A 23,650-nucleotide genomic window follows, 5' to 3' on the forward strand; every position below is an offset into this window, starting at 1 on the left:
CCACCCTCCCTTGCCCTACGCACTACGCACAACAAAAGTGCATGATAAACAAGAACAGAGGTCAAAAAGGTCATACGGAGGAATATTTCTCGTAATATTACTGAGATGCTCACAAGTCAAAAAAGAGGTCTGGATAAATAAAGCAGAGCCTGTGTGCTTGTCTCTCTCAACATCAAAATGTTCAGCACTAGCAGGCTCTTTTTACACTCATGCTGCTCAGTCAGAGAGCGTTCTGTGTAAGGGAAGAGAAAGAGTGAAACAGAGAAGGAAAGAAGAGAGAAAGTAAAGGCAATCTTTCAAGTGGCGGGGAAAAATGTGTTATCAAAAGATGAGTGGCTCGCTGCTCTTAAGGTTGTCTCTTTCATAAAAAAATAACAGAACATTTATACGTTTCCCGACTTAAAGATTAATGGATGTCTGGTCATATATAAAGTGCCTTGTTCCCTCTTTATCTTTTCAGCATTCTCTTCTTTTTTTGACATCTGGAAAGGTCAATCAAAGCGTCTATTTCCTAGCTTCAATTAAACAAAGAAAGATTACAATAGTCAAATTCTGTGCTGCAATATTTACACTGTAGGGTTCATCTATTGACCAGAGGTGAAGAAAAAGTCTTCTTTTTTTTCATCCTGAATTAATGTATAGTTTTATTTTTCCCGCTCCAGGTGGTGTACAAGAACAACGACGTACGGTTGGAGCTGTCGAAACTGGCTAAACAGGGAGACCCAAAGATGAAGGTATGTACTTTCAACACATTGTACAACTTAAGCAGACACATTATCCTCTTATATACAGTAGAGACATCTTTTTTTTCAGAAACTCCTGACAGGCACTGTGGGACTTATACTGTATTAATTTTAAGAAAATTGTATTATATGTTTGGCAGGTTGTCATGTTCACCGCTTGAAAAAAAACTGGCTTTATTCCCAGGCTACAAAGGAACCATTTTGATCCTGATGTTCACAAGACATCAGTTTAACAACCCAGCTTTAAATGCTTAAACCCCTTAACTGTCTTTTCTGATCCCAGGTTAGTGGGGTGGTGTCCTTTAAGTGTGAGAGTGTGGCTACGCTGGACCCCGTGACCTTTGACACCCCTGAGTCTTTCGTGGCACTGAGCAAGTGGTCAGCGAAGAAGGCGGGATCCATCTCGTTCGACTTCAGGACCACAGAGCCAAACGGGTTGATGCTTTTCAGCCACGGCAAACCCCGACAGCAGGAACGCAAGGACCCACGCGCGCCTCCTACACTCAAGGTGAAAATATTATACAGTATATATTTTTTTTAAACACACCGTCTAAATCTACACCATTGACATAGTGAGGCTTTGCTTTTAGCTAAATGCTGATGTTTACCAGGTATTACTTTTAAAATGTTCATAATTTGTAAGAGTCTTACTATGCCAACATTTGCCAACTATCACTATAATCACAAATGGTTATGCAGGTATCAATCTATTAACAAATATAAAATGTGATTTATGTGTACATGGATAAAATTAATGAATCATAAATGTTTTTAGGATACAACTCCTGGGAACCATAAAAATATGTACAATTATAAATGATTGCTCATTATTGTTAAATTTGGCTGTTAAAATCCAAGCTGGCTGTCAGACATTTTGTCTTTCATCTTCCTCTTCTATAAACCACTGAATTCCTGATTGTCCCTGTTACGACTCTAAAGAATCCTTAACTTCCTATTCCCTTGATGTCTAATATAGTTTTTAAACAAGTTTACTTTTCTTCACTTAATTTGGCATTCAACAAAGAACCTGAATGGTTAAACCGAAGCCCATTGCCTTATTGTAACTTGCAGCTATAATTTGCATTTCTATTGCCAGCCATCAACATCCCTGCTTTTTACAGAATACTAATACTGTGTCTTGTTCACTTGTAGGTGGATTTTTTCGCCATTGAAATGCTGGACGGGCACTTGTACTTGCTGCTGGACATGGGCTCAGGAACCACCAAGACCAGGGCAATGGACAGAAAGGTCAACGACGGAGAGTGGTATCATGTGGACTTCCAGCGGGACGGACGCTCAGGTACTTTCACCGCTCTAACCCTGACCGCGATAAAGAGGGGGGGGAGGATAGCGCGTTGGCGAGAGCAAGGCCATTCAGATGCTGTCTGTATTTAAATCTAACTGGGTTGTAAGGGTGCTGTGTAGGCAAAAATCAATATAAAGTTGCTCTGTCAATTTGTATAATATGTTTATATAATCACCAATATACTGAGACTAATTATAGCAATTGGCAGCATCTGTCTTTCTGTAGTCAACTTAAAGTTTTGAAAAGTTCTGACCACTTTTGACATAAAAACCTATGCTTAACGTGGGGGGATGCATTAAACATACTCATACAATGCCTTCTGTTGTCTCTTCCTATATGTGTTTGATCTCAGTTCTGACATGCAGTACAATCACAGGATTTAGTTGTTTGTCCTAACACAATATAAGTATAGTTCTCATGCCAGTATTAATTACAATCTAGAAACCCAGAGTAGAGGCTGCCAATCTTCTCTATTGGGACCTCATTTGTTTACTTTAACTGTCCTAATGTCTAAATAATAACGTTTTAATGATTTATTTGTAACAAAATGTTGGACATAGCACTTTTAAATCAGCATGTTCTTAAAGGAGCTTACTGATGACTGTGGCCTGTGTAGTTTTTATATTTCCATTTCTTCTGATTATAGAACTAAGTAGGAGTACAAAGGATGATGATGATGATGATGATAAAGATAAAGATTATAATGGTAGTCATTATGATGGTGGTGGTGGTGGTGGTGGTGATTGTGATGAGGATGTTCGCATTGAAGGTCATAACTATTACTGAAGTTGTTTTTATGCCTCGCTGTGTCTCCAGGAACCATCTCGGTGAACAGTGTGAGGACAGCGTACACGGCCCCGGGAGACAGTGAGATCCTGGATCTGGACGAGACTTTGTACCTCGGGGGGCTACCTGAAGAACGCGCTGGACTCATCTTCCCTACAGAGGTGTGTGTGTGTGTGTTTGTGTGTGCTGTTGTAATTTACCCTCAAAGTTTCTGCTTCTAGCTTCTGAAAAGGTGGAGTTGAATGCTTTTAGTCTTACATTATGGTGAATTGAGTATATTGAGTTGTTGATGTTATCTTGAACTCACGAAAAGGATGATATGCATATTTGTACTCTCTTCAATAATTATATTAAACAAATATTTAAAGCATCTATTTAATTTAGTGAATAATCGCCCAAATATTTAGTAATGAAAAAAGTGATCCAGTCAGTGGTGTTAGCTTCCTTGACCCTGCTTATTAAATTAATTTATATCCTTTCATGACATATCTTTACAAATCAGATTAGATTATATTACATAATTTAGATTGGAGTAGTCATTGGTTGCAAGCCTTTCAAGTATATTTTGTTAACCTTTTGTCACTAACAATACTTAGACTCAAAGAGATATAAAAAAACTAAATATATATAATAAATATAAAAGTCGCCATTTAAATAAAGTAGCTCAAAGTTCAGATAAGTGTTAGCTTTCTATTTCATAATTGCACTGTGGAAAAGCTCAATAGGGGATTTAAGAGTAATTTCAGACTAATTTATACTTATTAATCTTAAAAATGTGTGTGAGGGTGAAAGTGTGTACTTTATAAGCCAAAAAATAGCTGGAATTTTCAACTTTTTAACTGCTTTGAATAAGCTATTTAAAACTAAACATACAGCAGTTCCTCACAAAATATTGCCAGATGTGGTCAAATTCCTTCTTGTGAAAAACCTTAACCCTGGCGTCCTCCTTCCTCAGGTGTGGACGGCTCTGTTGAACTACGGTTACGTGGGCTGCATCAGAGATCTGTTTGTGGACGGGCAGAGCAAAGACATCCGGAGGTTGGCCGAGGCCCAGAGGGCGGTGGGGGTGAAGCCCTCGTGCTCCAGAGAGCAGCCCAAACAGTGCATGTCCAACCCCTGTCAGCACAACGGCATCTGCAGGGAGGGCTGGAACCGCTACGTGTGCGACTGCTCCGGGACGGGGTACCTGGGACGCTCCTGCGAGAGAGGTGAGAATGACGCGGTGAAGAGGACGAGAATAACACTGTGGCAGCCTGTACTGTAATTTGGCAACAATTCTAATGCCACATTTTCACTGGCTAATTCCAGTCACCAAACAGCAAGGTTTTGTGTAAAAAGTCATACGTCACGATGCAAAAGGCAGTCATACTGACATTGTCATTTACTTTTTGGTTTGAGAACACTGAGTGATGCCAGAGAGATGAGTGACAGAAGACAGATTGTATGGCGTGGAAAGTTTAATGTCAGAAATAACATCCATCAATCACTTAAAATATATTTTTAAATCACCAGTTATGTCGGGAGATTAACCTTTAAATAATTACACATTTAAGCAAGACTTTTTTCCTTTTAAAGGTCTATCCTAACAAATCACATCACCTTGATAGTACTTACTCTGATGTGCGCTCAAGAAGTACCGTCTTAAAGATTTATGGCACATAAAAATGTGGCTAAACTGTACAAATGAAAAGCCTTGCAGATTGAGTTCAGGTGAATTTACCCTCCTCTTCCTCCCTGGTGATGGAGAATAGGAAGGTACAAAATAAAAAGAGGATGGAATGTAGGAAGTAGGTGGTGATAGAAAAATAAGGGCAAGAAGAAAATGAGTCTTGCTTGCAAAACAACAAAAGACAATAACCTTTTATGTTTATCTTGTATTAAAAGCAAAGCGTAAAAGTGAGGGTAGTAAGTTGCAGACAGGGGAAGGAGAAGATGAGAAGGGGGTGAAAGAGAAGAGGAGGATGCCGAGCAGCAGACAGGACTATTGGACTTCTATGGATGTAGGGAGTGGGAATCGATGGGAGAGGAAAGTGCAGGGAGCAGGAGCTGTGACAGAGGAGGGTGGAAGCACCGGTCCAGAACCGCCATATGACAGCAGGTGAGGAGGAATGGGAGATGGGAGTAGACAATCCGACAGAGAGAGAGAGTTATGAGAAAAGGTATGAATTCAGGTCGAGGGAGAGAAGTGGAAAGTGGGAAAGATTGGCAGAGGGACTGATAGAGGCTTGTTGAAAGAAGCAAAGATGGAGTCAGACAAGAAGAAGAGAAGAAATGCTGTTTGTGCCACAACTGCTGACGCGTCTCAAGTGATGATTGTACTATCATCTTACAGGAGATATGGGCACACACGTACACTTTCTGCAAGGTGTTGATATGAAAATGTTTTATTTCTGAGGACAAACCGCCGCAGTGTAGGTTTATCGTGGCGATGCACTGCCTCTCCTTCTCTTAGCTCCGTCTCCCTTTCCTCTATGTCTTTTTTCATCCCTCTCTGTGTGCACTGAGGGGTCACTAACTGGTGGTTCAGTGGATTAAAGGAAGCACAGATGGAGAAGCAGATGGAGAGAGTGATTGGCCATGTTTACGCCTTCTACCTGCGGTTTCTGCCTCCCTTTTTCTCCCTCCCTCATTCTCTCACTCTCGCCTTTGTTCCCACTCTCTCTTCTTTAATGAACAAAGATGGTCGCCACGCTCTGGCTCCAAGATGAATTTTTATTTTGTAGAGCAGTCACACACATATTTCTAGCGACACATTTGCACACCCCTTAACACATTTCAGCTCTTCCCTCCTGCTCACTAGCTGTTCACGCTGGTTGATTTCATTTTTTTTTTGTGCTGTCCTGCTTTATGTATGAAAGCCAACTCCTGGCAGGAAGAGACAATAGATAAAATGTTAAGAATTTTATCTTAACTCTTCAAAGGGTTTGGTCTTAATTTGTCACTACCAAAAGGCCAATATATTTCTATAATATTTCAAAATGCATTTTTACAATGTTTTTAAAACCCAGTATAATCAAATCTTCATATTTTGACCCTCATTTCTAAGTCAATCTACAGCTGGAATGAACAAAACTTCTTAAAGTTTGTATTTAATTTAGCTCTCAAACAACTCACCTTTTGGATTGATGAACAAAAATAAAATATACAATAAGGAAAGTCAAAAATTATCAGTCAAAATGATAAGCTCATAAATCTAAATGATTGAATTAAAAGTAAGAAATAATTGTTTTGAGTAATAACATATGGAGTTGAGTAACACAGGGAGGGGAGGTAAGAATATATTGTCATTGTATTTATTTAAACGGGGTCATTACCAACAAAAACATTAATAATATCGTATTATCTTACTTATTCAGTTTGAAAGGCAGATCTGGTGTGAGCTACAGGTGTCAACAAATGTGTCAAACACAGCTTATTTTTTTTGGCATTAATGGGCTTCCATACTTTCTTCCCCCCTGCTCTATTTTCCTGTTCGTGAGTCAGGTGCTGCGGTGAGGAAAATTTAGTCAGCTGTCTCCCTTATCGGAAATATGTGTGTGTGTGTTGGAGTGTGCTTGGGCGGGTATATGTGTGTCTGTTAGTTATGTTATCTGTGATATAACAGGCCAACCACCTCCTTTTTTCCTCAATTTAATGAGGGTTCATTTGCATTTTAGCCAAGAGCTCTTCTCCCTTTCCCCCCTCCTTTCTATCTGTCTTGCTCTGTCCCTATTTTCTCTCCCCCTGCTCTCACTTTACTAAACCCTCCTCTGTTCACACTTAAATTCACTCACTTATTCTGACATGCACGCACACACACATACGCACACTATCTCCCTCTTTCCCTCCTTCTCAGCTCATCAGTATTCATGAGGCCTCCCTCTCTTCCTGTTCTCTTGTTTTTGCCTTGGCTCTAACCGTCTCCCACGGAAACAGGGAGAGCAAAAGGGAGAGAAAGCAAAGGAGGAATGCAATAGAGAGATATAAGAAGAAGGGAAGAAGAACGAGAGATAGAGACATGGAGAGTGTGTTTAGCTGTGTATGTAATTGGCCAATAAAAAACAGGGTTCTCAGAGGTAAACAGTTTAGCGGTTGGGGATTGGCCCCAGCAGGTAGCAGGGAGAGAAGATTATGAATATGTAAATGAGTATGCAAAAGACATTAAAGCGGGATCACCTGAGCTTGTTACATTATGACTCCAGGGTCTGGGATGTCAGCGGCAGAGGCTAACACACTCACCGCCATGCATTCTGATTCAACCGGCCAACCAGCTGCAGCTATTTTTACATCCCCTTTCGTGAGGGAGTGATGATGAATTAAGGGTGGAAAGTGATGGAGTAATTTTGAAGCAGCTTTTGAGTTTGAACATGACGTGGCCGGCGGGGGAACAAGGGAGTGTAGGCACACACTGCAACATACTTCGTCATGTTTTAAATCTGATTCACTCAACGTCAAATGTCCTTTGTCTCCTCCCACCTTGTGTGTTTTCTCCCTGTCAATCTGTTTCTGTTTCTTTTTAATGTGTCCACCCACCTCACTCTTCTCCATCACCGTCTCTGTCTTCCTCTGCCTTCTTCCTCTCTCACTCGTTTCTTGTCCCCCCCCCGTCTTGTACAGATGCGACCATCCTGTCGTACGACGGCAGTAAGTTTATGAAGGTGCAGTTGCCTGTGGCGATGCACACAGAGGCGGAGGACGTCTCGCTACGCTTTCGCTCCCAGCGGGCCTACGGGGTTCTCATGGCAACCACATCCCGTAACTCCGCAGACACCCTTCGTCTGGAGCTGGATGGGGGCCGTGTCCGACTCACTGTCAACCTAGGTACGCACACGTGCACACAAACATGTACAATCTCCAACATTGTTTTGATTTCCACACAGGGGAATGCAGCTAAAACTGGCCTCTTGGCTTTTTCTTGCATAGGAATGTCATTAAATGTTGATAAATCATATATTGTCCCTTGTGAGTAGCACTCTTCTTGATAAGTCATTCAGATAATTATGTTGCAAATTGATGTATTCAAGGATTTCACAGGTTTTTCTGCAGTAACATTTTAAAATGTGTATGGACTTAATGGTGCATATAAAGCCTACTTGGAATACACACAAACACAATAAACAGTTAAAGGTTAGCAGTATTGTTTTTGTGTTGAACAGAGGGTCAAGCCTAAAGCTGCATTCTCTGCTCACTCCCAGTGGACCTGTGCATCCCTTCAACAATCAATACAAAGACTCACAAACCACACACACACACACACACACACACACACACACACACACACACACACACACACACTTAAATAATACACCCCACACTTAATTGCGACTTTTAAACACTCTTCCGACCAGCCAAGCACTTTCACATGAGTTCAAACACACTCTCATGCTAACACACACATACACTAACAGAGGGGTGCATGTGTTGGTCTCTGGTTGTCTGCAGCCACGTCTCTTCTGTGGTTGACGCCACTCGACACACCAATGCATCATGGGTAAAAAGAAAAGCCCTCTAATAGTGGGGCTAAATCTTCCGACCATTCACGGAGATTTGTGCTCTGGATGGGCGACAAAAATTATGGGATGTGTTCGATGTCATCAGACAAACTGACACACATGACCCATCTCAGTCTCCTGGTGCTTTTGATTGGTGACTGAAACTGTCGCTCAGGCCAGAGCAGCCAATGAGCACGCTGCTCGTGCTGGGGACACACCGCTCTCCTTGTAATATGTAACAGTTTAAATGTGAGGATTCACCAATCCTAATTTTCACTCTTTATTGGCTCTAAAATTGCGTTTTGCAACTCCATTTTGTAAGAAAATACACTGTCAAGCTTGAGGTCTTGTGACAAAGGAGAGTGTGTGTTTTCTCAGCAGTTTGTATATAATGCGTGGCGTGCAGGGTGTGTCGATGTGTGCGTCCCCAGGGCGTGGGGAACATGTGTATGTGTGCAGCATTAACCCTCTGCTCTGCTCTCCCTCCAGACTGTATCAGGATAAACTGTACAGCCAGTAAGTGATCCTCCATCTCACCTAACCCCCCCCTTCCTTTTCCTCCTGAGTGTGCGTGACAATGTGTGTGTTTTTTGTTAATGTGTCTGTCTGACTATTTTTCACCCACTCTGTGTTTTTAGTCCATCTGATCGTAATCCGTTATTCAACATGTCTTTGTACCCTGTGTGTGTGCATATATGTGTGTCTGTGTGTGCATATATGTGTGTGTGTGTGTGTGTGTGTGTGTGTGTGTGTGTGTGTGTGTGTGTGTGTGTGTGTGTGTGTGTGTGTGTGTGGTGTGTGTGCATATATATGTGTGTGTGTGTGTGTGTGTGCATATATATGTGTGTGTGTGTGTGTATATATGTGTGTGCGTGAGTGTGTGTTGGACAGGCGGAGGTGCACATATGCGTGTTTGTGTCTGCATGTTCAGCTACACCACAGGAGTGGTGCGATTTTTGCTGAGGGCCAGGGTTTTCCAGGTCGGCCATTTTAGCAAAAAAGGATAGACGGAAGAGAGGACGGTGGGGGAGGAAGGGAGGGGGGGAGGGAAAAAAATAAAAGAAGGAGAAGGAGAGAAGCTAAAGATGAGGTGTTCAGGTAAAATGAGGTACGTTGGGAAGCGTAGCTGCTGGATGAATGTAACTTAGAGCTGCAGGGTAATTACTTCTCCTTCATGCTAGAGACAAAAGACATGTTATCACTCTGTTTCTCCCCAACGCACCTTCATCCCAACGGCTGTCTGGTTGCTTTCTTTGTTTGCTTGTTGTTTTCTTTCTCAACTGTACATGAGGGACTTTGGGGTAATGTTTCATTTAGAGTATTTAGGGTGTGCTTGTGTGCCTTTGCATTTTGTATTCTCTTCATTGCCCATCTGTGTGTGTGTTTGTTTAGGTGTGTTATCCTCTGTGAGAACGAGTGTGTATGATTTCTGTTCATGCTGCTGTGAGTGGAGCTGAATCCCTGATGAAGTTTAATTCCCTCACGTGGAGTTTCTCTCTGTCACGACCACAGAGAAAGCGAGGGAGAGGGAGGGAGGGAGAGAGAGAGACACGAATGCTCTGTGACGGCAAAGAGGTGGTGAAATGGACGACTGCAGTTGCCATAGAAACCCTATTAGCCACACAGCACTGTTGCTATCCCGCATGTCTGTCGGCCAATTTTAGACCGGTTGTCTCAATGAACATTTAAGTAGGCAGCCACTTTTCTGGCACACCGTGTGCATACAATAAATTAAACATTTGATATACAAAGATTAAACAGCCAGGCGCCATTGAAAGAGTCCACTCAGCAGTCAAATAAAAGCCTCGGCATGGGAGAGATTCAAGGCTTATCCAGCAGAAAAGCCATTTGTTATTGGGAGCTAATGAAATATGAAACGCTTTTAGTCGTTTTGTTTTCATTATCCTGCTCTTATAATCTCCACTAGTTTTTTGATTCGAATTGCATTTGCATTGCTACAAACAACTCCCTTTTGTCTCTTTTCCTTTTTCTTTTTTTACATCACAGAGCATACTGTCTGCTGTCCGCCACAGCCATCACTAGTAGCTTTACTTTAACACTAGAACCGCCAGAGATATTTTATACCTAAAACCGCCACCTGGGTCAAATTGACCCGCTATTAGAATGCATTGATTTTCAAGGTAAAATGTTCTTTTATTGAACAGAGAGTTTTGATCGCACAGGGATGAAACGTATACCAATATAATCTGTGGACTCTCAGGGCTCGACATTATAAATGGCCCGCTGGCCCGGAAGCATTATTTAGACACCGCGGCCAGCATAACGTACTTTCAACTCGCCCCACAGCTGTTTGCTGCGGAGCGCAGTGCGAGCAGTCTCCCGTGAGCGGGAGCACACTCCTTCACTACAGACTGTCTCTATGTCTCTCTCTCTCTCTATCTATAACTATCTATCAATATATCTATCCATCTATCTCTCTCTCTCTCAATCTATCTCTCAATCTATAAGGAACCGCAGTAGACAAAAGGCGTTGCTATAGCAACACGTCATGTTTATATGAAAAGGGGTGGGGTCAATATGATCCGCTGGGCGGAAATAGGTATAAATGGCAATTTTTTGGGCGATTTCTTCAATATGACTTCATATTGACCATTTTTAACAACATAGGGTGCTACATAACACACTTTCAGGAAAAGTCACGGACTGGAAGACTTTAAGATTTTATTGAAAAAAAGTTACACACAATAAAAAACAGCTCTGGGTCAAATTGACCCGATTGGCGGTTCTAGTGTTAAACCAAGCTCACCATGCAGCTGAACGCACTGTTAGCACTGACCCAAAATAGGTGGTGTGTGTGTGTGTGTGTGTGTGTGTGTGTGTGTGTGTGTGTGTGTGTGTGTGTGTGTGTGTGTGTGTGTGTGTGTGTGTGTGTGTGTGTGTGTGTCTTTGTCTATGTGTTTATATGCATGGATTTTTGCCTCTCCCTGTTCCCAGGTTGATACAGATCACTGCCTCACTCTCACTGCGTTCTGCTCTTTGATTATGTGGCTACATATGCACAAATACACACACTCACTTATTGAGCCACACACACATGCACATATTCTCTCCTTCACTCAGTGTTAGGCAGTGATCCATGGTAAAAGGATGAGATGCTCATGCCCAGAGCACAGCTGAGTCTCCTCAGGGGAACCCTGTGTCCTCTCTGAACACACTATTTTAGCTTTGCAAATACACACACACATTGAAGTATTTGAATTTACTTTTTCGTATTTTGTTTGCATGTCAACGAGCTTCCCTTTATTTCTCTACCTATATGGGTGTGTGTGTGTGTGTGTGTGTGTGTGTGTGTGTGTGTGTGTGTGTGTGTGTGTGTGTGTGTGTGTGTGTGTGTGTGTGTGTGTGTGTGTGTGTGTGCGCATGTGCGCGCCTGTCTGCCTCCATGAGTGATGAAGGCAAGCTTGACATTTTCTGCAGCAGAATCCGTTCGGGTCAGTTTACTTCTCACCTCCCCCATCATTACCTCCTATAGGTCACTGTAAGCAGGCTGACTCAAACCAACAGGGCTTGGAGGAAGATGGAGAGTGTGTGTGTGGGGGGGGGGGTGTTGTGTTCAAGGTTGGTGGGGTGCTTGTAGTGAGCAGGAGCTAGGGGACACCCAGGTTTTAGGAACAGTGAGTCTGTCAAATGTGTGCAGTGGACTATGTGAAGATATGAGCTGGTAGATGCAGAGAGAGAGACATCATGAGAGGACAGCTCAGCTTCTTCCATCCTGCTGCACATCAGCACCTTGGAGAGCTCTCTGCTGATCCGCTGTGTGTCTAGTGCCATCATGAGTCATGTTGCGGTAGTGCAGTCTTTTGAAGAAACAAAGGGAAGACCCTGCATATGGACACAGGCTATTATATGTTAAATGTGCAAGGGCAGTTAAGGAGTCATGGGGGTGCAAATGTGCTGTCTCTGCATGTGTGGGAAGTAGGTGGTCATCATTGCTGTGTGATGTGTCCACAGATGGATTTTCTCAGTGTAGGCCTGTGTGACTCAGTCTCCATCTTAGGCATCAATTTATGTTAATCTTTCTGTGTGTCTGTGTCACATCATCCATCCCGCTGTATCTGCAAAGTCACCTGTCTGTCTATCTTTGTTTTGACACAGAGGTTTTTCGTCTCCCCAGGATATGTATGGTTCCCCTTTTCCTCTGCTATTTCCCTCCATTTCCTCCCTTCCTGTCCTTAAATTTGAATTCAACTTGCCTGGCTTCTTCTTCTTCTTCTTCTTCTGTCTCTGTCTCTGGATTTCTATCTGCTCTGCCTGTCTCTATTTGTCTCTCTCCATCTCTGTGTGCATTATGTTAACGGTGCTCTGGGCTATGTGTAGGTAAAGGCCCAGAGACCATCTTTGCGGGTTCGGGCCTCAATGATAATGAGTGGCACACGGTGAGAGTAGTCCGGCGTGGCAAGGGCCTGAAACTCACCGTAGACGACCTGCAGCCTGTCGAAGGTAACCACAGCAGCATTACCTTTTATCCCTTTTAGATTTTCACCATATAATGACTCATTAATCTCGTATTTTGTATACAAATGTTCTATCTGATACATTCCTGGTTGATTTTAATTGTGTGTTATGCTAAAAGACCAATATTAAGGGATTTATTTATTTTTTAGACAACTTCTTTAACTGTGTAAGTGAATTATTCTGAATAATGACTTTTAATCATAACTGTACACCAATACACTAATATATATTAGAATAAGGTGTGATGGACCATAATTGGTCTGCTTATGAACATTTTACGACTACACAGCGATCATTGTGGGAAATAAAGTTCTACCAATGATTGTGATCTTGCAATATTCATAAAAAATATGCAATCTGCATTAATACTTTCTATATACTTTTTGGGAAAGTTCGCAGTTGAAATTAGTTTGTGATCACTGTTAGTTCAACTGTTTAAATAATAGGATGAGAATTAGCTTTATTGTTGGAACAGTTCCACTTGAAACCCAAGTGTCCGTAGCCCTCACCTCTGAAGTTTACCCGCCACCAGGTCAGATGGCGGGCGACCACACCCAGTTGGAGTTCCACAATGTGGAGACGGGTATTGTGACGGAGAAGCGCTTCATGCCTGCCGTGCCTTCCAATTTCATCGGCCACCTTCAGGGCCTGACACTGAACGGCATGCCCTACATTGACCTGTGCAAGAACGGCGACATCGACTACTGCGAGCTCAACGCTGTTATTGGCTATAAGAGCATCGTGGCTGACCCCGTCACCTTCCGCTCCCGCTCCAGCTTCGTCACGTTGCCCACGCTGCAGGCCTACTACTCCATGCACGTCTTCATGCAGTTCAAGACCACGTCCCCCGACGGCCTGGTCCTCTACAACAGGGGAGACGGCAACGACTTCATTGTGTTAGAGCTAGTTAAAGGGTGAGCTGTGGTATTTACATTACTCAATGTCTTGCAAAGGAAATTATTAATATGCAGTTAAATATGTGTTAATGGTAATTCCCACATGTTCAACTCAGCTTGGGATTTGTTTTCAATTCTTGAGGCTGAAATATCAAATATGAAAAACGCATAAGTCAAGTAGCTCCTTTTCTACTCCTTTAATTACGGTTCTTGAAGACAGATGCCCTGAAGTGTATGACCCTGTGTTGTTCTTCATCATGAATATGATTAATTTGTCTTTTTTCTTTCCTCTCTTCTTTTTGGTTCCCTTTCTAGCTACCTACACTACATTTCTGACCTGGGCAATGGAGCACACCTGATCAAGGGCAACTCTAACAGTCCTCTAAATGATAACCACTGGCACAATGTACACATCTCCAGAGACACTAACAATCTCCACACAGTCAAGATTGACACCAAAGTCACCACGCAGACCACCATGGGCGCCAAGAACCTCGACTTAAAGGGTATGCAACAAATACAAGCAGTGATAACACCTCAACAACAGGAGCTGACATGTACTTATACATACACAGTTCTACTGAAACAAGAAGTCAGTTACAGTAAAGGGAAAAGTTCGACATCTGAGTTACATGAAGGTTAAAACTACTCTCTGATGGATATTAAGCTACCAGCACCTATAAAGCTCACTAATTAACTGGTTATATATCAATTGTTTAATCTGTACAAAATTTAAAAAAGTGTTGGTCTGTATGGGGTTATGTGTTCTTTGCCATAGATGCTAGTTGGTGGATTTTGTCTGCTCAGATGGAGACAGGCTAGCTGGCTAAGCTAACCGTTTCCTGGCATAACTGAGAGATCTATCCATTTTCTTATCTAACTCTAAGTAAAATATAAATGAGTGTGTTTTCCAAAATGTCAAACTATTCTTGATGCAAAAATATATTGACTGGTTCCAGCTTCAAAAATGAGAACAGTTGCCTTTTTTCTCTGTTATAAATAACACATGTTTTATATATTGATTCATTGTTTTGATCATCCCCAGGTGACCTGTACATCGGGGGCGTCTCCAAAGAGATGTACCGAGAACTGCCGAAGCTGGTCCACTCCCGCGAGGGCTTCCAGGGTTGCCTAGCAACAGTTGATCTAAATGGCCGACTCCCTGACCTTTTGGCTGATGCACTTGCAACCATTGGACAAGTGGAGAGAGGCTGTGAAGGTGAGGTGCAAACTCGGAAATCACAACCGTAGATCTGTCCCGGTCCCGTGTCCCTCCTGCTTTTCTTTCTTTTTCCATTTACCTCATGCTCTGTGTGATTAGGATAACCCACTAACCCAGCTTTTGGTCTATTCTATGTAAATGTTACTCTTTTGGTTCTCATCTCCTCCTCGATCTTTCTGCACATTGTGTTTTCTCTTTCAACAGTTCACAGGCATCTGTGTGCATTGACTAACCATCTAACTTAATTTGCTTGTTTGCTTTTTTGTTTGGCTGACAAAAGTTACATTGATGAAAGCTGACTTGCAAGGTATATCGCTTTGTGTGAGCATGTGAGACACGTGTATGAGAGTGGAAAAAACCTAGTGTGCGTATGTGTGTGTGTGTGTGTGTGAGGGTGTGTGTATGTATGTGTGCGTGCGTGTGTTGAAACTACCCAGTGGTGTCCAGTCTTGTGTGGATCCCAGTGATCCAGAGTCAAAGGTCAGAGGTGACCTGTCCTCTCCTAGCCACCGTAGTGACTTCATCACAGTAGTGACATCACCACCGCCCGACCTGAGTCGACACAGCTCCACTACCCGGGTTGCTTAGCAGCATGCTGTCCAACCCTCCTACTGACTCCCAACCTAACCTTCAATACTCCATTTGTGAATAATTTCACACCCTTTCCTCCACGCCTCGCGTTAAAAATACATCAAAAGAGAACTAAGTTTAGAGCTTTGACTGCGTTTACATGCACTAAATATTCATTTTATGCCCTTATTCTGAAATAGACAATATTCCTATTAAGCAATTTAAATGGCTAATGAAAATAAATAATTAACTCATATTACCATTGCAGGCATCTAAATAGGATTGTTTCTGTATTTTTCCATTGGGGGCATACTTATTTTACTGTGCAAACATTCCCTCTTTCATTACATCAGCCACCTTTTTGACGAGGTAGTTGCAATGATTTAAGAATATTTAAAAACCTGTTCATATTCTAGTCTTCGATGATGTTTAAAAGTAGGTGTGTTTTTCATTCTGAATAGAAATGGGGGCTTCTCTTTCTGGCATGTTTTTATAAAATGAACATAACTAAAGTTAAAACCACAATAAGGATGCATATTCTGAATGCGTTTTATTCACTTCACAAAGAATCAAATCAAATCAAGTTTTATTTATAAAGCACATTTAAAAGCGATTTGTGGTCGAGCCAAAGTGCTGTACATGTAATAAAAACACATTACTACAATCACAATAAAAGACAATAAATTACAACAGATATATAAAAAACACAGGGGAAAGTCACGAGTCGTGCTCCGCTCGAGAAGGCTCGTAAAACCTGAATAATATCACATATTTCTTAATCTGATAATGCTACATTCAGAAAAGGCCTTATTCGGTATATTCAAACCATATATGACTTGTGAAATTGAGAGTATTGTCAAATTCAGAATAAAGTGTAACAGTAGTGGGCATGTAAATGTAGTCATTGTCCTCCTGTGTGTTTTTAACACAAGGCGTGGAGTAAACGGGGACCGACTGCTGAAGAGAGAGTATTGAGATGAAGGCCTTTAAACATAACTCTGCCTTCTTATGTTTAACCGCTCCTCCTGTCCTTGCCCCACTCATCCAGGCTCACCTCCTGCATGCTCTCCACATTTTTGGCTCTTATCACCTCGTAACACAGATTCCAGTTCAGTTTCGGTTCAGTTTATAATCATGATCAAGCATATTTTGTCAGTGTAAAGAATGGGAGCCTATCCACCATATCGTAGTCTCATAAAGATCTCCTACTAACACTACTAATCATAACATCATTGCAGCACAACAACAGTCTACCCAAAATGTCTCGAGGAAATGCGGTCTAAAAATAACCAGACAGTACTGGCATACTGTTGTGAAAAAACAATGGGCTCCAGACAAAATCATAAAAGTATGTATCCTGACTTTTGCAACTCCCCCCCCCACCACCACCTCTCTGTCACTGCAGGTCCCAGCACTACATGTCAAGAAGACTCTTGTTCAAATCAGGGAGTTTGTTTGCAGCAGTGGGAGGGCTTCACCTGCGACTGCAGCATGACGTCGTATGCTGGGCCGCTATGCAATGATGGTGAGTCTCTGCTTTCCATTATCTCCCTCAGCACTCGGTGTGGACGGCTGCACTAAGAATGTTAAATAAACTCATTTTGTAGAATCTATAGCAACACTATGCGTTAATCGTCACCCTAAATGTCTCTAAACTGTAGAAAACACACCTTAATATATAACTGCATGTCTCAAATCTATGCAATCAGATGATTTGGTTGGAAACGCTGAATCAAACATGTTTTTGTGTGCATGATATCAGAGCCACCAGGTGAGGGCACTGTCAACTGTTGATTCATAAGTGGCACAAAAACAGCACCTGCTAAATGTCCAGTTTGGTTATTGTAATTCTCTGTAATAATGCCCTCGTTACACGATCAACACATTATCCTCAGCGGCCTTTCGAGGAACACACTTGATGATTATTGTGTCACCCTGCAGCGAGTCCTACTGTACCATTGAATGCTGTTATTGTTATGAGTCACATTTTGCAGTCAGCCTCCTGCAGTAATGTTACCAAGTATTCTGGGATATACTTGTTCTTTCTCAGAATGTACGAGGAACCAGATAAGTGTGAAGGCCAGTCAACTGACATTTCAGTTGTATTATTACTTGTGTATTAAACATTTAGCAGAGAAAAAGCAGAGATGCCATCTGCAGTATAATCTGATGCCAGATAGAACGGTGTATGGCATATCCACATGCTTGCATATAAACTAAATTATCCGTGTGGGACAGCTGGGACCACTTATATCTTTGGCCGTGATGGAGGCGTGGTGGTTTACACGTGGCCCCCTAATGAGCGTCCCAGCACCAGAGCAGACCGCCTGGCCCTGGGGTTCAGCACACAACAGAAACACGCCACTCTGCTGCGGGTTGACAGCGCGTCTGGTCTCGGAGACTACCTTCAGCTGCAGATAGTAAGTGCACACCCCTGCATTCAAATATAATCCCAAAGAAGAATGTTTTTTTTCATACTTATGAATCATTAAAGTTGATTTACATGTTGCTCTTCCCTGATATCAATGTATATACTAATCATACATTCTTCATTGAGAACCATTATCTTCTTTACAAGAGGGATCTGGACAAAATGGCTGTCTAAAGAAATTAAAGTGCACCGGAGAAACTAACAGGATTGTATTCCAATAATATAATTGGACTCACATTGGACAGTTTTTTTAAAAGTGGGGGAGCGGTCGAAACAAATGCAGCAAAACCAGAGATAAAAAAAAAAAAAGATTTCACTAATCCTTGTTTTTGTTAATACCTGCCGCCTACATTTCAAACAATGCAACTCCGCTGCAGAATCAAAGATTCAGGAGTGTTCTGCTAAACAGGCTAGTTTAGCCTTTGACCAACAGCCTAAAGCTGAGATGAGCAGCGAGTTACAGACATCCCGTTATGTATTTCTTAATCCACCCCCAGTTTTATTTCAGATTTTCAAGCTTTTTCTCTTCCATCCAAACTAACGCTGACTCAAGTGCAACACTTGAGGCAATCCTCTGAGTGCTCTTGAGCATCAAAATGTTTTATACAACTTGTTTTACATATGCAGTAGTAATCCCGGAGGTCCCCTTTAACACAAGTTCACAGGCAGCAAGTGGGAGCACACATTTTTAGGATTTATTAAGCACAATAAACCGAGTCCTGAAAAACAAACAAAGAAACGATATCCCTTTTCGTGTCTCTCCTCCTCAGGACAAAGGCAACATTAGAGTAGTGTTTAATGTCGGCACTGATGATATCAACATCGAGGAGAGCTCCAAGTTTGTCAACGATGGAAAGTATCACATAATTCGATTCACTCGCAGCGGAGGCAATGCAACCCTTCAACTGGACGACCTGCCAGTCATCGAGCGCTATCCCTCAGGTAGGCCCCGCCCACATCAGCCCAACCCCCCAATCCCACCACAGCGCTGCCTGTCCCGGGACAGAGCTAACTACACCTTAGAAAATCAGCCAAGCTCCTGATTGGTGAATCACATCCTATAAATGTTTATATCCAAACACTGAGTTTGAGAAATACAATTGCAACTTTGTTTGATGTTATTGTGTTTGAAATGAAATATGAGTGATCTGATAATGAAACGTGACTTTTTAAAACATAAAACAAGATAGTTTTTTCAATAGCTTGTATATGTATCATGTTAGGACTGTTAAATAGCGTTAAAGGTAATTTATGAAAATATTCAATTCAGGTGTCAGTTGTTTTTCTCACCATAAAAGAAAATAATAACAGTTGGTGCATCTTTGGACAAACAATAATTTAAAATCATGTCATACTTTTTTAAATGGTTAACTAGAGAGTAAAAAATAAGAATAAAAAGTGTATTTTGTTGAACATACCTTTTGTTTTTATATTTGTTTTTGTTTTTATATTTAAAGTGGTAATATAGGATAGCAGTCTTTAACGCAATGAGGTCGAGGCTTCAGGTAGCTGATAGTTAAAATGCTAAATGCTAGTTGTTTTGAGGTGTGTGTGAGGGTTCTTCCTGTATGTAACTCTAAACTCAGTCAGTCATATAGACAGTATGTGGCAGCTGTAACATTATTTCCCTGTGCTCTTTCAGATGTTAACCCCTGAAATGTCTCTTTAAATTAAACCCAATGAACAGAGAGTAAGAGTCCGCTCACTGGAAACGTAATGAATTTAAATCCTCTTCTCTTAGCACATAAAGCTCACCTTAACGCAGTGACATGCTAACAATGAGCAGACCATTACTTTCTTTTCATTGCTGTTCTTTTTGTATCCAGCTCCTGTACCACGTATGGATGTGCGTAATTACTACTGTGTTTTCATCTCTAAATTAAAGGCAACATTGATAACGAGCGCCTGGCCATCGCCAGACAGCGAATCCCCTATCGGCTCGGTCGAGTAGTTGACGATTGGCTACTCGACAAAGGTAAAAACCCTGATTAAAATTCCTTAAAACTTTGAGCTTAAAAAATACAAGACAGTTGAATATACGTTATTGTGCACCATCAACTAACATCTAAAAATAAATCCATAACTAGTATTTAAAAGTTGGGCAGCTCTAGTGTGTAATACTGTGTAAACTGTAGTGCCTGTGAACGTATCTTGTTAGTGTGTATCTGATAATATCAGGTTAAAGGGACGATGGAGAGATATAAATGTGAATAAATCAGAAAATAGTAAAAGTACTGATAAAAGATGCTTTATTAAGACTGGTAAATAATTGTGTTTATTATCAAATTGTAAAAAATAAAGCATTTATTAAAGATTATATGTTGAAAACAAAAATGTAAATTAAAGTATATGTAAAGTATTGTGACACGGAAGAATTATGTAAATTTGAAATGACTAATAGAGCAATGCTTTTTGAAAAAAAAAAAAGTGTAAAAGTTTTCCTCCTAAACATCAGCAGAGCTCCTTAAATAGCCTCTAGTCCCTTTAACAGTGAGCAGTCCTAGAGCTTATAACCTGTGCATGCTTCATAGGGCTGTTTCAACAGTTCTCTAGATCTCTGTCTCTCTGTCTGCCTGTCTGTTGCTCCTTCAAATACAATGTTGTGCCGCACAGCCATCACCATAGCAACCATCTGTCAGCCCCGTCTTCTCGGGACCCTCTGACTCCTCTCATCTGCTGCCTCTTCATCCTCCTCCTCCTCCTCGACTTCTCAGTCTCTTCACCCCCCCTTCTTCCTCTTCTCCTTCTTCTCTGTTTTCTGTTCCCACTCTTATCTCTCACAGTCTCAGCTCTCTCCACGGTTCTCCACGGCTTCGATTTGCTCTGCCATGCTTAATCTATCCCATCCTCTCACCATGGCTTGGGGGTGGTGGATTGTGTAACACTCAAACACTCTTGTGTGTGTATGTATGCACGTATGTGACCACTGGTATGTATGTGTGTGTGACTGTATTCGCGTGTGTTTTGTCCTCCTTCCTTCCTGGTGTGCGTGTTTGTGTGTGTGTGTGTGTGTGTGTGTGTGCGTGCGTGTGCGTGTGTCCATGTAGGTCGCCAGCTGACCATCTTCAACAGCCAGACGACGGTACGTGTAGGTGGAGGTGGAGGAGAGCGCAATGCAGGCATGTTCCAGGGTCAGCTGTCCGGACTTTACTACAACGGCCTCCGCATCCTCAACATGGCCGCCGAGGGGCACCCGCACATCAGGGTGGACGGCAGCGCGCGGCTAGTCGGAGACATGCCGTCCTCCTCCATCACGCCGCAGTCCAGTGCTGCAGCTGGAGGGAACCGCTCTGACTCCGCCCCCTCCATAAGTGACATCACAACCACCACAGCCACCAACAAGAAACAGGGTGCCACTCAGCAGGTCAGAGCTCATTATTACAGCGTGTGTATGGAGAATTGTTGGGACATATTGATATTGACAAAACCGGGATATTTGATGAATTAAATATTTGTGTTGTGTAAATATTACACACCCACCACCTCTTAAACCACACTTTTGTACAGTTATTATTACAGATTATCTCTCCACCTCCATACACTTGAATCCTGAGTGTAATTCATTTTCCAAAAAAGAGACAAAAAGCCCAATAAGACTAGTTGAAGATACATTTTGTATAGATATCCCCATCATATTGCTATCTAAAATTCTTCAGGCTGAAGAAAAATCTGATATTTTGACAGCCCTAAAGAAAAACTCAATAAATCCCTGCTTTGTGTGGTCAAAGATAAACTTGTGTGTTATTCCTCAGATGTATGTGTCCTATCACCCACTTTCATCATCCTTTGGTGTGACAATTGGTAATGAAAAAGTGATAATGTGCTTTGATAAGTTGTTTTTCCAACTCAATAAGAGGATTAGCCAACAAACCACCCACTAATAAAGCGCCTGAGGGAAGCAAGATGTGTCATGAGGAGTGGGATTGTTTTAAACTACACTTAAGGCGAGTTTATAGCGCACATTTTGTATAGAATTCAGGTGTTTTACAAGAGGACATTAAAGGTCCCATGACATGCTTTTCCAGTTATTACCCGTCCCCTTGTGTATTATTTAGCCTTTTATGCATGTTAACGGTCTGCAAAGTCACAAACCCTCAAAATACACCCTGTAGCGAGTAAAACTCTAACACAGAAAAGACCTGTCTATGCTGCCCCAGAACGCCTCGTTGGAGATTTTTCTTTTTCCATTTTTTTTCTTCCTGCCTGGCTGTGAGTGTGTGTGTGTGTGTGTGCTCAGGCTGAGTTCCGCGGCGTCTCGCTGTCTCGCAGACCCCACGCAGCAACCAGGAAGCGACACCAGTAATACAGCTCACACTGTCCGCTCCTCGAGCCTCAAAGGGCGGAGCAGCGAGCCCCGCAACGTCCCGCCAACACGGCACCCAGACCCCACGCAGCATTCTCATCTGTTTGTCATTACTGGTGTCATTTTCTGGTTGCTAGCAAACGCCATTGTAACACATAAACACTGATGTTCCGCTGTAACGGTGGTGGACTCATCAGAACAGAGTTGGCGAGCTGACCAATCAGAGCACAGTGGGCTCACAGGGAGGGGGGGGCAGGAGCTCCAACAAGGTGTGTGGGACAGAGAGTGAATACACATACTATACAGAGATGCTGTATGAGAAACCAATGTGATTTTGGAACATTGAACAATGTAAATCTATTCTAGTAGACCTCAACAATGGAATTATGATCAGTAGAAATGGCCATGACATGGGACCTTTAAAAACACAAATGTCAAATATCGATTTTTTTTTTTTATGTATCAAAAAGATGAATATAAGGTAGTCCAGGATCTAAGCACATTGTTGATTATGATAAATGCTCAAGATTCAGCTAGACATCACAATGATTAACCTATCTCTGTTCTAAGGTTACTTTTTTGGGTTGGTTATTATTATTTAAAAAATGTTGAGTGGATATATCCTATGATTAATAAGAAATATGATGTTACTTCTAGTGCACTTATTTTTTAACTTTGTAAATTCCCTATAAATATATAATTAAAAGCAAGTTTAAGGTGACAAGGACAAGTAAAAAGGGGTGGTCGAACCATTAGGTGAGGTTGAGATTAAATGGTAATTGCAAACAAATCTAATTGTTACTGTTACTACTCTGACACTGCCAAACAATCAACTATCAATAAGAAAACTGCTTTCAAATTAATCAAAATGTCTCTATTGCAATGCCTTTTCTCAGCAAATGCAAAAAAATGGTCTTCTTCCTTATAAATAATTTACACAGTAGTATTTTTATTTGCCCAGTAACATCATCTTTATGACATGCAAGCTATCGGGGAGCCAAAAACATCTCATCAATAAAAGGCTCACATACACACTTCATTCTTGTGCTACAGCTCATTCTCAGGAGTGGCTCCACTAAGTGGTCCCAACCCACTGAATTACAGGAGGGGAAATGTTTGTGTTAATGGAGGCTGTAATAGCTTTTCCATAATATGCGTCTATTAAACTGATGCCAAAGGGACTCTACAATAGAAACACATCATTTTGGATTGAGGCATTTTTATAGTGGATGTAACTGCAGTCAATGCTAATGTCAGAGGAAACATCATCAACACACACTCTTTTTGTTTAGATCACTAGTGCGATGTTGCCAGGCTCTTTGTGGGCGTTTGTGTACTGCAGTTCTTCTTCTGTGTTATAAAACTCTGCCTGCCGCACAGAAAAATATTTTTTTTTCTCCCAATGATACAAGTTGCCATGGAGATAGTGAGCCCCACTACCTGCTG

The 23,650-nt window shown here is 41.8% G+C and overlaps 1 protein-coding gene across 15 annotated transcripts in view; it reads left to right on the plus strand.

Moving 5' to 3' along the window:
* nrxn1a (neurexin 1a) overlaps positions 1-23,650 on the plus strand; it is a 56,724-nt gene that overhangs the window by 25,856 nt on the left and 7,218 nt on the right. For 9 of the 15 annotated variants that reach the window (XM_034119563.1, XM_034119566.1, XM_034119564.1 and 6 more), the window contains 16 exons: positions 663-734; positions 1,027-1,251; positions 1,896-2,043; positions 2,866-2,996; positions 3,791-4,043; positions 7,432-7,635; positions 8,796-8,822; positions 12,645-12,767; positions 13,315-13,696; positions 13,994-14,184; positions 14,724-14,897; positions 16,876-16,995; positions 17,709-17,890; positions 18,672-18,843; positions 19,787-19,876; positions 20,949-21,265. In XM_034119563.1, coding sequence (XP_033975454.1) covers positions 663-734; positions 1,027-1,251; positions 1,896-2,043; positions 2,866-2,996; positions 3,791-4,043; positions 7,432-7,635; positions 8,796-8,822; positions 12,645-12,767; positions 13,315-13,696; positions 13,994-14,184; positions 14,724-14,897; positions 16,876-16,995; positions 17,709-17,890; positions 18,672-18,843; positions 19,787-19,876; positions 20,949-21,265 — 2,811 coding nt within the window. The remainder of the gene's footprint in view (positions 1-662; positions 735-1,026; positions 1,252-1,895; positions 2,044-2,865; positions 2,997-3,790; positions 4,044-7,431; positions 7,636-8,795; positions 8,823-12,644; positions 12,768-13,314; positions 13,697-13,993; positions 14,185-14,723; positions 14,898-16,875; positions 16,996-17,708; positions 17,891-18,671; positions 18,844-19,786; positions 19,877-20,948; positions 21,266-23,650) is intronic. The other 6 variants (XM_034119572.1, XM_034119578.1, XM_034119573.1 and 3 more) reach the window with 1 other exon arrangement.

The sequence above is a fragment of the Trematomus bernacchii genome, unplaced genomic scaffold, assembly GCF_902827165.1.
Source record: "Trematomus bernacchii unplaced genomic scaffold, fTreBer1.1, whole genome shotgun sequence".
Taxonomy (NCBI): domain Eukaryota; kingdom Metazoa; phylum Chordata; class Actinopteri; order Perciformes; family Nototheniidae; genus Trematomus; species Trematomus bernacchii.